Below are 18801 nucleotides of genomic sequence, written 5' to 3'. Positions count from 1 at the left end.
TTTGAGGAACAAGAACATGACTTTTATTCTTAGGTTAGAATGTTACCTGAACTAGAACATAGAAAATTTAACTTCAGAACCAACTCATTTATCAGAAAGACGTTTGAACTAAAATCAAGTTTATTTCTTCAGTAAATAAATTTATCCCGATTCTAAGTGACAAAACCTCTGAACAGGAAAAGAAGCAACTGAACTCCAATAACAGCCTATCACTACAGCAGAAGAGACTTTCATACACATTTAATTAAAAAGCAGAAGGTAGCAGCAAAGAAAATGTCAAGCATTTAAAATCAGCCAAATGCCTACAGCAGCAGAGCCCATCGTGCACAGGGTCCCCCCACCAGCACACAGCCCTCAGGGTGACTCAGGGTTCACACACTCAAGCACACAGGACCCAGGCTTTATCTTGTGCTCTATGGCTATGTTCACAAATCAGTTCACAGACAGCAGCACTGTGTAATCTGTATTTGCTGTCACAAAGCGATTCATCCCATGGGCATTCTTTAATAACAGTAGCTTGAAGATCAGTACTATGCATAAGTAGAATTTGTCAAGTCCCATCCATGCCAGCATTCTGTAATCGGTCCCTTTGCTGTGAGCACTCCTGAAGGCCCACCTTCCTCCCCCGCTGTCTGACCCTCATTACCACAACACAAACCCAAAAATCCTGTTTGAGCTCCGAAAGAGTGCTTAACAAACACAGAAGCACCAGGGATGCTTTGGGAAACTGTTTCCAGAACAGCACTGCCGGGTGAGGCCCCCCTAGTCCTGCATTTAGAAACAAAAACTAAACCAAAAACAGCAGGGGTTCAGAAGCCCAGGGCCCCACAGCGCACCTCATCCTGCCAGCCCGTGGGCTGAGGCAGAATCCAGCTGCCTGCATTCCAAGTTCTGCACGAGGAATCCTCACGTTAAAATCAACAAAGCTTTACCCTAGGGACACCGGGCAAAAACCGGGACTTCATTTTTTAAGCCTTCGTCTGCCAAACCGCCGAACAGCACCACAGCACTACCCTCAGAAGCAGCTTCCCCCAACGCCGTGCCGTCCAGCACCCGGCCCCCTCCGTCCCTCCGAGGCTCAAGCGGCCGAAATTCGGGGCTCGCGACCCCGTGTGAGGGTGGAAGCGGCTCCACGCTCGGTGAGGGGCGGCTGCAGAGCGGGGCAGCCCGGCCCGGCCAAGCGGGGCTCCCGAGGCTTGGGGCACGCGCCGGCAACAGGTGTACGGCGGGACGGAGCGGCTCGGGGCGGCCGGGCCCGCGCTGAGTGACGCGCGAAGCTGTGGGAGAAGAACGGCCGAGGGAAGGAGACGGCAGCGAGGCAAAGGAGAGCGGGCTGCGCGAGAGAGAAGAGAGCGGGGCGAGGGCGGTTAGTGAGGGGGAGAGGCGCCGGCGAGGAGGGGGCGCGGAGCCGTCCCGGGACGGAGCCGAGCGGTCAGACCTGAACGCTTGGTGCGAGCCCGCAGCTCCAGCATCTTCCAGCTGACGTCGGCCATATGGGCCGCCGCCGCGGCCACCGCCGCCATCCCGACGAGCCGCCTCCGCTCCCGCCGCTCCGCTCAAACCGGGACGCCACCGTCCCCTCAGCACCGCGGCGGCGATCTCCGCCCGGTTACCACTACCAGCCGTAAGCCCCTGAGCGGGCCGTCGCGGCGCCGTCGCAAAGCCGCCGGGTCAGCGGCGCCGGGCACGCCCCGAGCTGCCGTAAAGTGTGGCGGGCGGAGCGGCAGGAGCTGGAGCGGCGCGGCGCAGCATGGCGGGGTGCCGCCTCGCGCCGGGGCTGGCGCTGCTGGCGCTGCTCGCCCTGGCGGGGCGCGGCGCCGCGCTGCAGAACGTCACGGCGCAGCTGTTCGGTGCCGAGGCCTACGGCACGCCGGCGGCCTTCGGAGACTTCAACTCAGACAAGCAGACGGACTTGTTCGTGCTGCGCGGCGGTGAGCGCGAGGCGGGGCCGGGCCGGAGCGGGGCCGTGCCTGGTGCGGGGCTCCGCGCTCCCGCTGCGGGTCGGGCCGTGTGAGCGCCGGGCTGAGCCTGGCAGCTGCTGTCCGTGCCCGCCTCGTCACCGGGGTCGCGCTGGAGGGAGAGCAGTGAATAGGGGATGCTTCTCCAGGGTAACGCTGTTGGTTGTGTTACCTCCGATGTGCTTCCGGTGTGTTAAATGGTGTTTGCGATACGGCACGGCTGCGGTTAGGAGAAGTTGGCCTTAAAACTGGGGTAAAGCCCTCATCCTACGGAGGTGATGGCCGCAGTGTGAGATTTGTTCCTACGGTCTGTTTTCTCCTGCTGTCGTGGTGTTTTGGAATGCAGAGGTACAGAATGCTTCACTCTTGTACGTAGGACGGTTACACATCAGCTTGCTTCGAGTGCAGTTGTGGTGCTGGGCCGAGTGAAGACCCACGTAGAAATAAGGCCGTCAGCGCCCTCGGTCCGTGCCCAGCTGAAAGGAGGGCCCAAATCACTGCACACCTGTGATCAGCGCTGCCTGGAAACAGGCAGGTGGGAAAGCCCACACTGTTATTTGTTTGATCCACCTTCCACTTCTGTTTGATGCCTCTGCCAATGCAGGGCAATGTAGAGTTGTTCCCTTGGTACATTTCAGTGGAGAGTTTTGGAAACTTCACTGGTATCCTTGCTCAGATTTTCAGATAGTGAATTTCACAGCTGCTTAGTTGTTGTTTTTCCTTTAACCTCTTGCATATGCTTTCTCCTTTCTTCTGTACTCTTTGAGGACAAGCAGTCAACACCAAGCATGTGTGGGCCGCAGGTTGATGTAGAGGTATCTCAATTATAGGTTGTCCTCTGATAATTCCCAGTAGTCTGTTTGTTTTCACTGCTAATGAACACTGAGCCAAACTTTAGATAAATCTGTTCTTAGTGGCTGTAAAAAGTCATTTAGCAAAGCGTAATTAACTTGGAACATAATGTGTGTAAAGATACATCTGCTTCAGTGCTGTTATTTTACCACCTACATGAGAAAAGTCCATGGTGTGTGAATGGGAACTGTTAAGTTGTGGTCTGAACCAGTGACTGAGCACCTGGCGAAGGGCTGTAGCCAGCCCTGGAGCACAGGTGGAAGCAATTCACCTGTGCAACTGGAAGGGATGGACTCAGTCTCCACCCCTCGCTAATCTTGTTTAAGAGCTGGCTGTCACAAGGGACGCATCTCCACTTAGAGATTATCTCTTCTAGAGTGTGTAGTGAGCCCTGACCCTTAGAAAGGTGTGAGTGATTTCTTCTTTATTACTGGATTGTGACCTCTGCTTTTCTTGAGTGATCCATAACTGGTTTAAAGCAGCTGTATCTGCTATTCCTATTGTTACAGCATGAAATCAATATTAGGAGTTTCAGCAGTTGACCTACATCTTTATTATCAGACGCTCCACTAGCCAGCAGGCTTCTTCCTCTCGTGTGCCAGCCTCATTCATCTGTGAATGTATCATGCAACCCTGGCTGTATTAGCTTGCCAGATGGGACTGTGCTGGTTGCCTCTATCTGGAAGGGGTTTGTTTTCATTTACTCATTTGTTGGCATCTTCTCCTTTGCAAACGCATTTATGGCAGCTATCATTTCGTTTCATGCCTAGGAAATTTTTATTCTGCCCTTTCACAACTTTGATCTTTGCTGTTGAATTATGCCCTTGAAATATGCTCTAGTAGTTCCAGTTTAGAGCTATAGGATTATTTTCATGTAGGTATCCTAGTTCTTATATGTTGGGATGCTACAGGTGAGCTTATTAGAGAATTAAGGAAATAAATATAATAAAAGATGAGTAAGGACATTGTATTTTTTTTTTTTCTTTTAATTCTGAGCTGTGATTTTATACTTGTAAAAGTATAAGGACTGCTTACAAAGTAATGTCTCCAAGTTTAATGTGTCAGCCCACAATGTCGGAGGTGGATGTGGTTGGTGTGGCAGGAGATGTAATGGGGTAATGGCAGGAGGACTTAACGTTTTGTTGCTGTGTAACAGATGGCAGCAGAAGGGCAATCTAACAGAATGCCATCTGACACTGAAGTGCAGTTGAAGCAACTGAAGGTCTGTGGCTTGTGTTATTGCAAATGAGGAAGTTCTGCTGGGGATCAGGTTACTTCTCTGAATTTCTTAACCTGCTTTTGTGGGGAGAGTAGGCAAAAAATTCTGCTGTGTGAGAGACAATGTTACAATAATTCGTTCAAGTTTATTTTTTTGTATATAACTGATGCCTAATATTTTTTCTCAGATAGTATTTGCTAATTCAGCATAGGAAGTTTAAAACAGTATGATAGCAGTAGCAAAGAGAAAGGTTTAATGCCAAGCCCCAAAGAACAGTCTTAAATTAGCATTCCTCTGATGCTAGTAGATGATGTCAATGATACAATTAAGCTTTTAGTATTACACTGAAGAAGTATTTCTTTTGCTTCCTTTCTAATGAGGAAGAAGTGGTTGTATTTTTGATTCTGTGAGGAATTCCATTTGTAGAGTAACTCCTTAAGCATTGTTTTTTATATAAGCCATTTATGATCCTTATCTATGAAGTTTATACGTTGCCTTATTTGCTTTGCAGGAAATGAATTGATTATCTTTTTGGCAGACCAAAAGGAACCTTACTTTAAGCCCCGTGTTAAGTTACCGATGAAGTAAGTGCTGGTATTGAATGGTGAAACAATTCACCATTCAGTTTTTGTTTTTTCTTTTTAAGGGGAGGGATGGGAAGTGCATCTTCACAGTCAGTCAGGACTAGAACCTTTGTGGTTCGGCTTGTGCTTAGGTGAGCTCTTTGAGCAAGAGGTTTTTTCAGTAATTTCTGGTACTCTTTTGTTTTCCTTTTTTAATTTTATGGTTCATGTGGAATAAAATCTGGAAATAAGTTTTGTCATGCACGCGACTAAGTAGTGGATGTGACTTTACACAAGTCACATCTACTTACACAATTTGTAACCCCTTAAACAATTTGTGTGCTTTGATTTTGCTTTGTACTTGTATTTGGTTTTTATGTACACATTGGTCCTATTATTTGCATTTGAGGCCTTTTAAAATTTGTTTTTAATTCTAGATCTCTAGGTGTTATCATAACCAGTGTAGTTCCAGGAGACTATGATGGTGACTCACAAATGGATGTCCTCCTGACTACCCGCACACAAAATCATGGCAAAGATGAACTTTCAGTGTTCATTTTCTGGGGACACAACCAAACATTAGGTGAGTTCTGAGACTTATTAACAGGATTTTTGGATTTCTTAATAATTCCAAGTATTTTCAGAAAGTTGTGCCATGTTACGTTTATGCTTAAAGTAATGATTAGCAGCTGTGTAGCTTCATACTCATGTAGTATTTTGCTATTAAACATTATTTAGTAATTAATGTAAGAAAACAAAACTATGATAAGAAAACAATGCTTTTATATCATGCAACATGTATAACCAAACAATATTATAGATTGATAGTAACTGACTATCTATCTAAAGGGAGACTTGTTGCAGCTTCCCCATTACACATGTCAGTTTCACAAGGATTATCCCTAAAGACTATCATATTTGATTATAGAATGTGCTAAGAACTTAGTGTCCACTCGAGAGCTTAAATTTTCAAAATGTCATACCTAAACTGACCCACGTTAATATAACTCTCATATTGCTGTTAAAACCAGATTCGTTAAAGACAGATTCACTCTGAAATAGGTTTTGGGGAAGAAGTTGTGAAGTCTCTGTCACTGGAAGTTTTCAAGAACCTTAGACAGTCATCTTTCAGCTGTGTTCTAGGTATCTAGCAGTGGTCTGATTGTATCTTAGAGTCATAGACTATGTGACTACTTGAAGTCTTTATTTTCTGTTGAGCTTGCTAGAAAAGCTTTTTGGGAAGAGTTTACACGTGAAAGAAGGACCAAAAAGCCGCAGAAAATCATCTTAAGTGTACAAAACATATTGGAAAATACTATTATGAACAATTACATTATAAAATAGTCATGGATGATGCAAATGATGGGTGGCATTAGAGGCTGTTGGTTCTGGCTTTATCCAGAGAAGCATTGAGCAGCGCAGAAAACTGCACTGGATCGAGTGTTGAGAGAAGAATGAAGTTGTAGTGTTAGGAAGAATGTGAAGGATTTAGGTGAACTTGTGCTGTCTTGTGACTAAACAAACTCTGGGAGAGACACAAGTGGAGCTTAGAAAGGAGTCAGAGGCTGGTATGCAGTGAGGCTACTGGAAAGGTGTACTGGTGCTTACCTGAATAATGGAAGTATGACAAATCAAGAGCAGGATAATGTGGAGACTGGAGTTAAGACAAAAAGTACAGGGAGACGGGAACTGGAATGATGTGACAAAGAGCTGGGATTAGAAGTGAAAGTCAAGTCTTAGAGGTGATTGAGACTTAAAATCCTCATTTCCCATTTAAACCGTCTAGCTCTAATGTTAATTTCGGATGTGCAGTGGATCTTGTTAGCAGTGTATTTTATAGTAATAAAATGTTAAGCAGAAGTCCTGTGTGCAGTGATAAATTTGGACTATCTTCATCCCAGCTAGTTCAGATTTCATATGAGAATGGTTTTTCATGAAATAAATTTCACTGAGATCTGTTTGTTTATTGAAAGTTTCAGTGTGGAGAGAAGCAGCTTCAGCATTTGAGCTAGTACTTACCTGTCCAAAATTAAAAGCTTAAATTAAAGCTTTAGCTTTAGCTTAAACCTTTATCTTGTATCTCCAGGAGCATTTTGTTTTGTATCTTATATATTTTTTTCTTATCAAAAAGTTAATAACTCTAATAGAAAAAGGATTATATTTGCTAAATGTTACTCCCATAATGTATCTGTAACTTAATAGAATGAATATTTCCTGTTTTCAGATCTTAACCATAAAACTATGATAAATAAGACTTTTCATGATGAGCCTCTAGTAATGGAGTAAGTATCACCTACCTTTTAATTAAAATGTTTTGTACTAGTGACTAATAGCAACTTAATAGGTATGTTTTAACACTAAAATTTAAAACCTGCTCCTCTCAAGAAGAGGATGGCTTGTCGTTTGTCAAGTGACCTAATAAAAGATGACAAAACAGATATGTAAAAATGGTTGATATAATATATATATTTATGTATATAAATACAGCAATTAAATAAACTTTGACATTTCTTAATTTCAGTGCTCAGTGTTGTATGAGAAAAAAAAAAAAAAAAAAAAAAAGACCTTTATTTGTAGTGAATTTCAAAGGGAAAAAACCACAACCACCTTACTGGCTTATCCCAGTGTGAAAGTATTTGTTCCTCAGCTTGAATGAAGAATATGTGGAAAATCTAGCAGGAGGGTCAGGCAGCAGGTACTTGTTGGGGAGAAGCAAGTTTCTGCTCTTTCTGTACTTTTACATCTTGTAAGCAATGTATATTTGCATAGTGTATTTTCGGTTTATATTGATGCCTTATTTACAATGTCAAATAAGATGCATTTAGTTGGTTATGCTGCTGAGACCTGAGATCATCTTCCAGTGGCAATGAAATTCAAACCTTGTTCACGAAACTCCTGTTCATGTGAGTGTATAGTTATACAAGAACTATATATGAATCTGGAAATTGGAGAATCCTTGTTTTGGGAAGAGTGGCATGGGTAAGAGACTTGAGTGAGAAGTTTTTGATCAGTTCTGCCTTCTTATATTTGAAGAAGTTTTTAAGGAAAATAACTAGAAATATTTTTTTCTTGTTAAGTAACATGAAGTGACTTATACAACTAGGAAGTCAAATGCATGGCATGGTTTAAAGTACTCAGTGTCCTTTGCATTACTGCTGGCAGCTCAGAGAAGAGCCTCCACAGCTGAAAATTATTAACTGCCTGTTGGGAAAATGCTAAGTAAATACAGGATAGTAAAGAATGGTCAGTTTTCACTCCTGGAATGAGTTAAAGTAATACTGAAACTGTTTTTCACTTTCAGCTTTAACGGTGATTTGATTCCTGATGTCTTTGGTGTCACAGGTGATTCAGATAAGCCACAGATACTGATAGGCGGGTAAGCTAAGTGTTTATTAGCGTGAATTTCAGTAACTTGTGAGTCCTCTTCTATTTAGAGACACAAGACTGGAGCTGTGTGCACTCGAGTCTTCTTTCCACATGTATATATGAACATTTTATTACAGCACCTAATTGTGTTAGGCTATTTATTAAGAAAACTTTTGGTATGCTTCATGGGTTTCTTAAAAAGATTTTTGCAAAAGGCAGTAACGATACAAGATTGCATACCAGTGATGTTCTCTGTATTGCATTTTCTGCTTTAAGGAGTACTTAAGGCTATTTTGCAGCACTCAAGTGTTGTCAGGAGTTTTGTGTGATGGAATTGCAGTGGAAGGAGCTCAGTTTTTGATTGAAGTTTCTGCTAGCCCTTGGATTTCTAGTATGGGACTAGCTAGCAGCTGCTGGGGTAAAAAGAGGTTTAATGGGGAATCTCGATGACTGGTAAGGAATATGAAAAAGAGTATTTTTAACTCTTAAGAATGCTCTAAGATTTAACAATTTTGCTGTTAATCCCTAAAATTAAACAACATTTGACAATAAATTACTGGGGGAGAAAAATCCAGGACTTTGCTTGTTTATTCTTACAGGGTTGGACCTTTGAAGATTTTAATTCTAGCTTGATATTTTGCAGCTTTTAAGTGGAACTGGATAATGTCTTGAATGCTGTTTAGTAATGCTAATATAGAAACTTGCAGCTCCCTGTGTTGCATAAGAAATGCAGGTGTTGATGTAGCCACTCATTCAAGTTCCTGTACAATCAATATTAGTTTGTTCTAAAAGAAAGCATTAGGAATTCTTTGTGTTCCCATGTGGTTTTCTTGAGCTATTGTTTTAAGAGGGCTGTTAACACAGGAGAAAGCAATCAGATGATTGCTCTGTCTCTATGGCAACTATACATCAGCTTTTATTGTGCATTTCCATGGCCCCTAAGAAATGTTTTTGGTTTATTTTCCACCATCATCAAGTATTACCTTGCCAAGTGTATTTAACAAGTCTATACCTGTTGCTGATTACTGGTGATTTTCATTTCCTCAGAAGTGATTTGGAAGTAACGTAGGGCAAGTAGCATTTAAATTGTAGTTGAAAACTATATTCCCTTCTTGGCAATGTGGTTTTTGTGCATTAATCCGAAGTTGAATTTCATTGCGTTTTTTTTATTAGATGGCTCGTGGAACAGAACTTTCACTTTTATGACACCTTCTGAAAATAACAGTAGATATTGAAAAATTCAAGTTTTGGAAGAAAGGAAAATAGGGGTCAGATGTTTCTTTTTTTTTTTTTTTTTTAAATCTTTTTACTAGTAAGTTGATAAAAATGAACTGACGGAGGTCAAAATAAAACTGAGCTGTACGTAACTACATGTCTTACATGGGGGAAAAAGCTTTATTTCATTGCTCAGAAAAACATTTTTCCACATCAAATTTAAAAACATTTTAAATTATAGTAGAGCTGCTTAACTTTCTTGGCTTACTAACTTCAAAAACAAGTACCTCAGAAGAACTAGAAAATACTTCATTATTTCTGTAAGGGGGCAGGAGATGGTTTTAGTTTGATTGTGCTTTTCTTTGTTATTTTTCTAGTTTATTTTTTATTCTAAACTTTCAGGAAAAGACAAGAAATTGTATCACCTCCTTGGGAAATGACATCATTAGCATATAGTCTATCCTGTGTGGCAGGCATGAGCTTATTTCAGCAGCGTGTGATTGTGTCTATTTCTTTCATCTGTTGGTCCAAAGGACATTTTTAAGTACTGATAGTAAAACTGCAGGAGGAAAAGGGAAGGGAAATGAAGTTTTTTAGGATTTCTAGTGGTGGAATCCAGGCTGTTTCACTTTGTGCATAATGATGCTTTTCTGTACGAATAAACTTATTTTAGAAAGTTAGTATAATCTAACTGAAGCCTTTCCTCTGTGAATCATCTTTTAGAAAACATTTCAAGCAGTTACTTACTACTCATTTAGTGTACTGTAAGCTAAGTTGTAATGTTCATTTAATGGTAAAAGAATGCAATTTATGTTCAGTTTTGTTGTGTTGTTTTTTTAAAGGTGTATTTATCATGGTTAAGTCTGCCAGCACTGCTGAAATGCGCTGCTTTTTCTTCTTGCCTTGTAGGAACTTATCGCGGCACGCTGCACTGGACACCCAGAGCAGAATGTATGTGCCACACTCTCATGCGTTTATAGACTTAAATAATGACTTCACAGCTGGTAAGTCATAAAAGTGCTAAGTACTTTCCTAAGATTATTTATCACTTTAATTTGTCAAGTTATCAAATTATTAATGTACAGATTAAATATTAATTTATAAATTATTAACTTATTTATCACAATATTATATATTGCATGTATCTTTCTAACATTTGGGGCGTTTTCATTGACAGTTGTTCTAGAATGCTCTGTTCAGTAACTATGACCTTGCTATTTGTGATTTTTAATCAGTACCTACACTTCAAATAATGTTGTTTTTTTTAAAATAAAAAAATACCAGAATGAATAATTTTCTGTTTTATAATTTAATGAATAATAATGCTTGTTCTCAATAATTGTTTGCCATCAGAACATCTTCCTCTTAGAGATGTTTCTCTGCTATTCAGAGTTTGCAGCTCTGTCACTGCTGACTGCACTTCCTCCTTTTTCATTTTGAAAGTAGTTCATTCAGAGACGTGTTTTCAACACTGGACTTAACTCATGATTTCTTTCTTAGAGAGGTCAATGTGATTTCGTTCTGTTTTGCTATAGTTTATTCTAGCACTGAGAAAACCACATGTGAGACTTATTCTATTACAACCTGAACATTCCTATAAGCTATTTATAACTCAGTATACACAAAAAATACTGGAGACAATTTTGTTGTGGTAGATAAAAAAAATGTATTCTTGTTTTGTGGTGATTGATGGTTTGATGGTGATTTTGTTTTGTTTAATGTTTGTTTAGGTCAAATATGTAATGCATCTTAGCCTTCAATTAACAGAGATCTATTTATCACTTCTGTGGTTCATATCTCAAAGCATATTTAAACACCTTGATAAACTTCATTTACTTTCTTAAAACACTAAATGGGTTTTGAACTGCTTTCTCTTTTGCTAGTTGTGCTTTATAGATCAATTCACGTATGGTAGTTTGGGTAGGAGAGATGATTTTTTTCCCCTTTTTAGTATTATGGGAAAGAGAGAGGAAAGAGTTCATAAACTTAATTAATATGCTTTTCATTTTTAGGGATTAAGTTAATTACTTCAGTGCTTAGTCAAACTGTAATACTCATTTCTGGCACACTGCTGCATGAACTGTCAAGTGGAAATTCCAACTGGAAAATTAGGTATATGGTTGCTTACTGTAATCAGTGTCATATCAATAACCAGTGCTAAGGCACTTAGCTATATACACCCTTTGGAATTTTTGTCTGGGCAGCGAAGAGGTTCATTCCAGGTAATTTTTTAAAGATGAGTATGTGGGCATATAAGTTCACAGGTTTATAAAGGTAGGAACTCCTAAGTTATTCCTATGGATCAGTCACAGTTAGAAGAGTTTTGGCAAGTGTACTCAGAGCTATCTATGACAGCCAAGTTAGCCTACAAAATGTCAAGAAAGTTCCAGTTAGTGCTGATGATACATGGAAAATTTATCCATTCAATACAAATAGATGGCAGTATCTGTATGGGGAGTACTGGGAGCTGTTATTTTCATATCTGGATATGTGAATAGAAGCTTCTGGGAAATCTCCCCACTCAAAGACACAGATTTTTCTTTCCTTCTAGCAGCACAAATACAAATCCTCAGGCTGGAATCTATGGACCAAAACAGTCTGTAAACTGTTGACAGTTATGTTAGAGCAATCTAAGGAAAACTTTAAGAAAAATAATTCATTCTGAGAAAAAAATATGGAAAAAATATTACTATTAAATTATTTTCTTTGAAGTAACTGTTTGTTAGTAATATGGGAAGTTGCTTTCGCTAGCCCTATGAAAGCTAGATCAACAGTCAGCAAAGCATACGTTGCAGAAAAATAATACTTTATCAGTGATATTTGATATTTCATGGCTGACGTGTTATTGCAGGACTGCCTGCTGCCAAAACAAAAAGCCGCCTGGTCCTGACTGTACATTTATGGCAGTTTGCTCTCTTCTGCTCTAGTAACTGTATGAGGGAGAGGGTGTGGAACATGATTCATTTTCACTTGAGTTATTAAGCTGATGCAAGTTATCACGGAGCTTCAGGGTTACCAGAGCTAGTGTAAGCACGGAGAGAAAATAAACTCCTCTTTCTAGTAGCAGCAGATGTACATAGTTTGCCTATAGTCAAGCATGGAATTGCACCTCAAGACTCATTGTTCCTCTTTAAAAAATATATATATACTTGTTTAGTATCTTCACAGTGTCATCTTTAATTTGTGCTAGGCTGTACAGAGTTTGGCAGATGACTCATGGAAGTAATGATGAAAGTAGTTCAGCTCTGATGTGGTTTTGTTTACTTTTTGTTTTGAGTTTAGTTAAAAACAAACAAAAAAAAACAACCACCAACCCATATGTAACTGCATACCTGGTACTGGCAATACTGGGGTTCTAAATGCCTTCTGCCAAACAGTGCCAAAATAATGTGCTGATAGTGCTGAAGTGTGCACACAACCACCCTGTGCCCCTGCGCAGTGAGGGTAGACTTCACAGGGCAGTTCCTTGTTTCTCCTATTTGTTTAGCTCTGTCAGCATAGCTGGGGCAGCACAGCCTTACGGCACCAGGCAACATTCTTGCTGTGTTATTTCTCAGTGCAATCTGTTATTTGTTGGTTGATCGAGGCAGAGCTAGTGAAAATGAGAGAATCCTTGTAATTATCATAACATGCACTGCCATTCTTGATTAGGAACAAAATTTGTTAAGGATAGGTTTTGGTCCATGTTAAAATCCTATTAATTACAAGGGAGGAATTGATGAGGATGCGGAAGTCCAAAAGACTTAATACTATTACAGCATTCAGTACTGCTGTGGTGCTTTTTAACTGAAAAAATCAAGGCTTTACTTGTGACAGTGCCACTGTTTATGATTATGAAGATAAAAGCCATTCAGAATGCCCAGTGTTCACTTTCTTTTTTTTAAGACATTTTTCTAATGTTCTGAAATGTTTTGGGGGCTTTGTATTGTACAATAGATGCAGCCAATTCAGTGGTTTTTATGCTAGGCTATTTTTGGTAACTTCATTATTATAAAAAGCTTAGGAGATTTAAAGTGTACTTTATGTTAAAAATAATAGTAATAATAAAATCAAAAATCCTCTCTGAGCTGAGAATCTTTTCTGCTAGTTTATTGTCTAATCCATTTTCAACCTGCCAAGATATAAACACTCAAAACAGATTTTAATTGGCACATTTCTCCTGCTCTGGGTGAAACGAAGTCAAATCGTTCTGATTTCATTATAAGAGAGCATGTTCATGAAGATGTTTTTAATCCCTAACAATGCTTCATGAAAGGCTAACTGTGTAAGGATTTTACAAATCCAAAAATCCACTAACCAGAACAAAGATAATGCTAATCTTTCTTGGTGAGATTTAAACTATGTTGTTTCAGATAGTAATGCTGCTGCTGTTTTTCAATTAAACCATCATTATTCTATTTTTTTAATTTTTAATTTGGTAAGTAAATTTAACTTGGGCTAGGAATATTAAATAATCCATGTAGAAATATGCAGTATAATTTTTTCCTGAAGGGTTTGTTTGTGCTTTGTGGATAAGAAAAAGATACAAATTTTTTAAGCATCCTCTTCATGAGTACTAAGTGTGTGCTTCTCCGGGGAAGAGTATCTAGTTCACAGAATGGCTGCATTTGGACAGGGTGTCTGAATCACACAGAATCACAGAAACACCAAGGTTGGAAAAGACCTACAAGATTATCCAGTCCAACCATCCTTCTATCACCAATAGTTTTCACTAAACCATAGCCCTCAACACAGAATCTGGAGTCTGGAGACTGTCCAGTTCAACCTGCCCAACGCAGGATTAGAGCAGGTTGTTTAGGGTTATGTCCAGTTGTCTTTTGAATGTCTCCAAGGACAGAAGCTCTGCAACCTCCCTGGGCAATGTTTTCTAGCATTTAACTACTCTGACAACAGAAGAAGAGTTAAATTTAAGTAGAAGTAGTTTTAAATAGTTAAGTGGAATTTCTTGTATTTCAGTTTGTACCTATTGTCTTTCATTCTGTTAACTAGGTGCCAACCAGAGAAGAATCTGGCTTTGCCAGACCTTGTCTCTACGTATGCACATATGTTATCAAAAAGCAATTTAATTTTAAATATTGTATCTTAAAGTTTTTAAAACAGTACAAGAAGTTGTATAGTATATAACGTAGTGCTCATTTTCAACTCATAGTTACACTTCATAATACCTCAACCTTAATAAAGTCACGCCCTTCAGTAGTGCAGTGTGCCTTACTGAAGTGGTACAAAAGAAGTGTACGGCCTTTGAAAAATGTTCTACTTGTTTAAAAACAACACTGAAATTAACATTGAAATTGAGATAAGAATAGTGAAAATTTGTGCCCTTTGCTCGGTTTATCAGTACGTGCATTTCAGTGATGTAGCTGAATCTTTCTTCAGCAGTTCATTAAAGAGTTTCATAACTTAGTGAAAAAATAAAATGTAACTGGGTAAAAAACACTAATTTAACTGTGCATCCACATGGGAAGTTTGATCATTTTTCAAGAATGAAAGTATATTTTGAAGTGTGATGGTGGTGTTTTTCACCTAGGAATTTAAATTTGAAGGTCTTAATGATTTCAGTGTGGAGCAAATAATAAGTACATGTAATTGCAGGGTTTTATAGTTCTAGACATATGAGACACTGGCTATATTTTAAAATGTTGTATTCATTTGCTTTTTCCCAGCTTTATTCCAGAACCCATTTTTTATTTGTGAAGGATCTGAACTTTCAGCCCAGACATTTGAGGTCAAATTGCATCTTACATCTATGTCATATTTTCCACATGCCCTGAAATAGACTGAAAGATGAGAAAAACGTGGTGACCTTTGTTAGAATGGGGTTACTGGGTGTCTAGGAGTACATAATCACAGTTATTAGCTAGTTTAAGAACATAATCTTGAAGTTAATAACAATAGGCTTGTCTGGACAGATTAAGGTGTGTTTTATAGAGCAGGACTGCGTAAATGAGCATTTGCAAAGGACACTCCATGAGTAAGAGACCCATCTTAAAAATGTCATATCCTCAACTGGAAGGTATACATCACATAATGTAAGTATTTAAACGCGTTTTAACTCTTACAGCTTCCTGTAAGATAGAAAGTAACTTCCTTTTGCATTAATCCTCTCAGTTCAAAGTCGATAGGAACTCAGTATTTCTCAGAAATGTTGAATCAGATGTGTTACTCAAGAGATGGAGGTAGTACTGTTTCATTGAGTAAACAGTGTTCCCAAAATGGACATCATACTGAAAACTTGACAGTTGAAATACGTAAAATCAGAGATAGAAGTATTATAGCTGGGAACTGAGGCCCAGAAGAGTAAAAAGCACTTGATGAAGGGCATCCAGAACTGCTGTATAGCTGGGTACTGATTAGAAAGCATCTATTTCAAACTAGATAACAGAAAGATATTTTGGTTTTGCCATTTTTTTGAATCAGTCAGTAATTTCAGATGAATAACTTGCACCAAGCAAAGGCTTAAATTAAGCAATTGAGCATAGATACTAGATAAATACTGATTAAACCGTCTTAATGTGAGCTCTCACAGGTAAAGCCAGCGCTGTCTCTGAAGCTTTGTGTGTTGTTTTTTGGGTTTTTTTTGTTTGTTTGTTTGTTTGGTTTTAACTTGATGGTTGCTAATTCAAACTTACTAAACATTAGATGTTCAGTTGGGGTTATTGGTTTCTTTCTTTCTAAGCCAAAGTATTTAAGTACTGTTACAAAAGTATTCCTGATGAACCTGTATTTACAGTAACTGTTAAGCTTACAAGTCTTCTATTAAGAAATAGGCCATATCTCTGCAAATATTTAAAAACAAAAAAAGTTCAAATCTGTGAGGAAAAACTACCTTGGACTCTTAATCATACTGCAGCTTCTATCATGGTGACAGATGTATCATTGAGTGCTATGAAAGATATCTAATGTACTAAATATTTTGTGCCTTATTTGGTTCTGTGATTCAAAAGTTTGGAAATAGTGCTTTTGCAGCCTGTCTTGTGTTGAGCACCAGCACATGGTGTGCATAATTGCACATTTCTGGAACTGTTTTGAGATAGTGAAGGAAAAATCATAAATTTGATTTTGGGAAGAGTAAAGTGGAAACAGTCATTAGTCAGAAACAGCTTGCTATAAGCTAATTGCCAGTCTCTTTACTGGTTTCTGAAGGTTAATTTTCTTATATTATTTTGCTTTCGTAATCTAGAAACCTCATGTCCCAGAACATTTACAATGTGTTTTCACTTTGATTCCTATTTATTTTAAGCACATGCATGTAGACAGCTTTCTTGTTGGAAAAACATTCATTCAGTTCTGAAGTCATTTTTCTGTGTAATCAGTGAAATCTTGATTCTGAAGGTGCTGTAAACCTTGATGTCACGTTCTTATTCAGTTAGATATTTTTTGGTGAGTTGCGTCTTGATAGAAGGTAGTAACCCCTCTGCTTATTATTTATCATTAAAGCTTATTTTATGCAGTAGATGCGTGCTTATTTTCTATCAAAACAACCAGGCTCATTATGTTTGTAAACAAATTATCTAGCCTTTTAAAGCTTAGCTCAAATGACATTTTAAAAATGTGCAGTGCGTATATTTTTGTGTATATACAGGAATGTGTGCACACTGTCTTTGTTTGAAGTCCTATCTTTGTTTGAAGTCTTTTCAACAGACATTCTGTAGAAGCTTTGTGGGTTTTATGTTTATTTTAAATATTTTTACTATTTAAAAATTAGTTACCTCTTTGAATTTCCCGTGCGATGTGACTTTCTGTTACCTCTTATTTCTCTTGGTATTGAGCACTGGCAGGAACATGGGCAGTTCCTGCTACCTTTTTTAAGACAAAACCAGAGTTGGTTAAATAACTAACTATGTGTTCTTTTTATGCTGCTGCAATTGGTCTGTCTTTGCCATTACTACTTTAATTCTATTGATGGGGTAAGCTATAAATAATAATAAGCAAGGATCTCTATGGAGAAGAGACAGCTATTATATCTTGTTTTGGCTGATCTTTCTAAAAGATTCCTACCACCTTTGCTACCTGTTTAATTAAAATTACCATAATGCATTTTCTTTTTCAAATTTGTAATTATATACTGATGTATTGATATATTATTGTTTTTCTATGGGAATCAGTAACTTCATAGAGGTGAGAAGTAAACTGGTTCTGCCCAATCAGCATTCAGTTGATGAAGCATTGAACGCAAAAATAGATTTGGAAAATACTCTTAGCACTGAAAGTGGTTATCTTATATTTCTTGAAACAATATTGTTGGCTTCATAATGAGAATAAACACAGCTTTCTGTCTGAGAACTTGCATTTCAAGTACTAAAACCCATAGGAATAGTCCCTCATGGTCTGTGTATTCAAATGCGTATCTGTTCAGCATACAATTACTTTAAGACTTGGTGAAAGAGGGAATAGCTGTATTTTGTTTAGACCTTAGACTTTGGGGGCATTTAATGATTTTTAATACAGTTGTCACTTAACCATCCTGTCAGGGCTTGAATTTTAGTTCAGCACATTGTTTATATTTACCAATATGCACAACCAGACATACCCACAAGTAACTTCCAGTTTAATGTTGTGCATGTTAGAAGTACGCACAGACAACCACGTTCTTCAGCATAAATCTTTTGAGGCACATTTGGCATGTACACATGTTTTTTCTATCTGGTTGATATCTTATTTTGTAAGGAGGAGGCTCGGACTTAATGCATTTTGATAGTGTTTAAAAAAATATGAGCTTTTCCTCTTTATTAACCTGAGTTCTGAAGCAAATGTGAAATGAAACTGTAATTTAAGAATATTGCTTATGCCTTGGTGGTTTCTGAAGATAACTGTAGTTGCTGAAGGTTTTAATTTTGCAATAAAGCCCTCTGACATTAAACAGAAAGGTCAAATCAGTTATTAGTGAAATGAACACTCCATCTATAAATAGTATTGTTTTTTATAACTCTTAAAAGTGAACAGAAATAACAAGCTTAATTAAAAGTGAACTTGAAGCAGATTCTGTATAGACTGCCTTTGTTGCAATTTCCTAGTAGTGCTAATAAGTAAAAGTAATATTTGGAAGTAGGTTTTGTAATACTGTTTGCTTCAGTAAGATTATCTGAATTATTCCAGTTGGGCTGAAGTCTTCTAAGCTGTCTGTCTACCTCTGTGCTGAACTTGTTCCAACCTTAGTTATGCTTGCTTGGCCTCTTTTACCAACTGAAACTGGTTTGGTACTTGGTAAATTAAGGCAGATTTTCCCAGAATGACCTAGTACTTGTCTTGAAACATCCTTCCTGAGAGACAGTGTGGTCATTTTGCTTTTGTTGTTTTAATTAAAATTTAGCCAGCTTGAAACGTGTTTTGGAAATATCAGCTGCTTTTTTTTTTTATTTTGTCTTCCTCCTCCTAACCTGCTATTACTGAGATCTAAAGCATCCATGTGTAGTGAAAATTGTCAGGGATTAATGAAGCTTTTCCTTCCATGCAGTCAAAATTTAAAAAAAAAAACAAACAAACAAAAAAAAAAAAAACAGACATTGTAGGAATAGTAGAATGCTTTCATGTTCAAGGAGTTTAAATCCTGTTCTGCATTTTTAACGTATCTTTTGTGTGGAATTCCATGTTGTGCCAGTTCTAATGTGCTGTAATTGAATGCTGGATG

General features: G+C 38.5%; 2 protein-coding genes across 7 annotated transcripts in view; one reads left to right on the top strand and one right to left on the bottom strand.

The window, feature by feature from the left end:
- The window catches only part of PHKB (phosphorylase kinase regulatory subunit beta), a 64976-nt gene extending 63345 nt beyond the window's left edge, over positions 1 to 1631 (bottom strand). For 2 of the 6 annotated variants that reach the window (XM_052685599.1, XM_052685601.1), the window contains exon 1: positions 1439 to 1575. Coding sequence is in view for 2 of the 6 variants with exons in the window: in XM_052685598.1 (XP_052541558.1) it covers positions 1439 to 1523 (85 nt within the window). In the remaining 4 variants the exon portion in view is untranslated. Of the gene's footprint in view, positions 1 to 1438 lie in introns of all 6 variants that reach the window. The other 4 variants (XM_052685598.1, XM_052685597.1, XM_052685600.1 and 1 more) reach the window with 4 other exon arrangements.
- Positions 1632 to 1738: 107 nt separating this feature from the next.
- ITFG1 (integrin alpha FG-GAP repeat containing 1) overlaps positions 1739 to 18801 on the top strand; it is a 68815-nt gene continuing 51752 nt past the window's right edge. Inside the window, exons 1-6 of the mRNA XM_052685614.1 lie at positions 1739 to 1931; positions 4541 to 4613; positions 5030 to 5175; positions 6817 to 6874; positions 7894 to 7968; positions 10083 to 10177. Coding sequence (XP_052541574.1) covers positions 1751 to 1931; positions 4541 to 4613; positions 5030 to 5175; positions 6817 to 6874; positions 7894 to 7968; positions 10083 to 10177 — 628 coding nt within the window. The 5' untranslated portion in view covers positions 1739 to 1750. The remainder of the gene's footprint in view (positions 1932 to 4540; positions 4614 to 5029; positions 5176 to 6816; positions 6875 to 7893; positions 7969 to 10082; positions 10178 to 18801) is intronic.

Source organism: Tympanuchus pallidicinctus, unplaced genomic scaffold (genome assembly GCF_026119805.1).
Source record: "Tympanuchus pallidicinctus isolate F22 unplaced genomic scaffold, pur_lepc_1.0 scaffold22, whole genome shotgun sequence".
NCBI classification, from domain to species: Eukaryota; Metazoa; Chordata; class Aves; order Galliformes; family Phasianidae; genus Tympanuchus; species Tympanuchus pallidicinctus.
The sequence above is the reverse complement of the archived record's forward strand: the minus strand, read 5'-3'. Positions and strand labels throughout refer to the sequence as shown.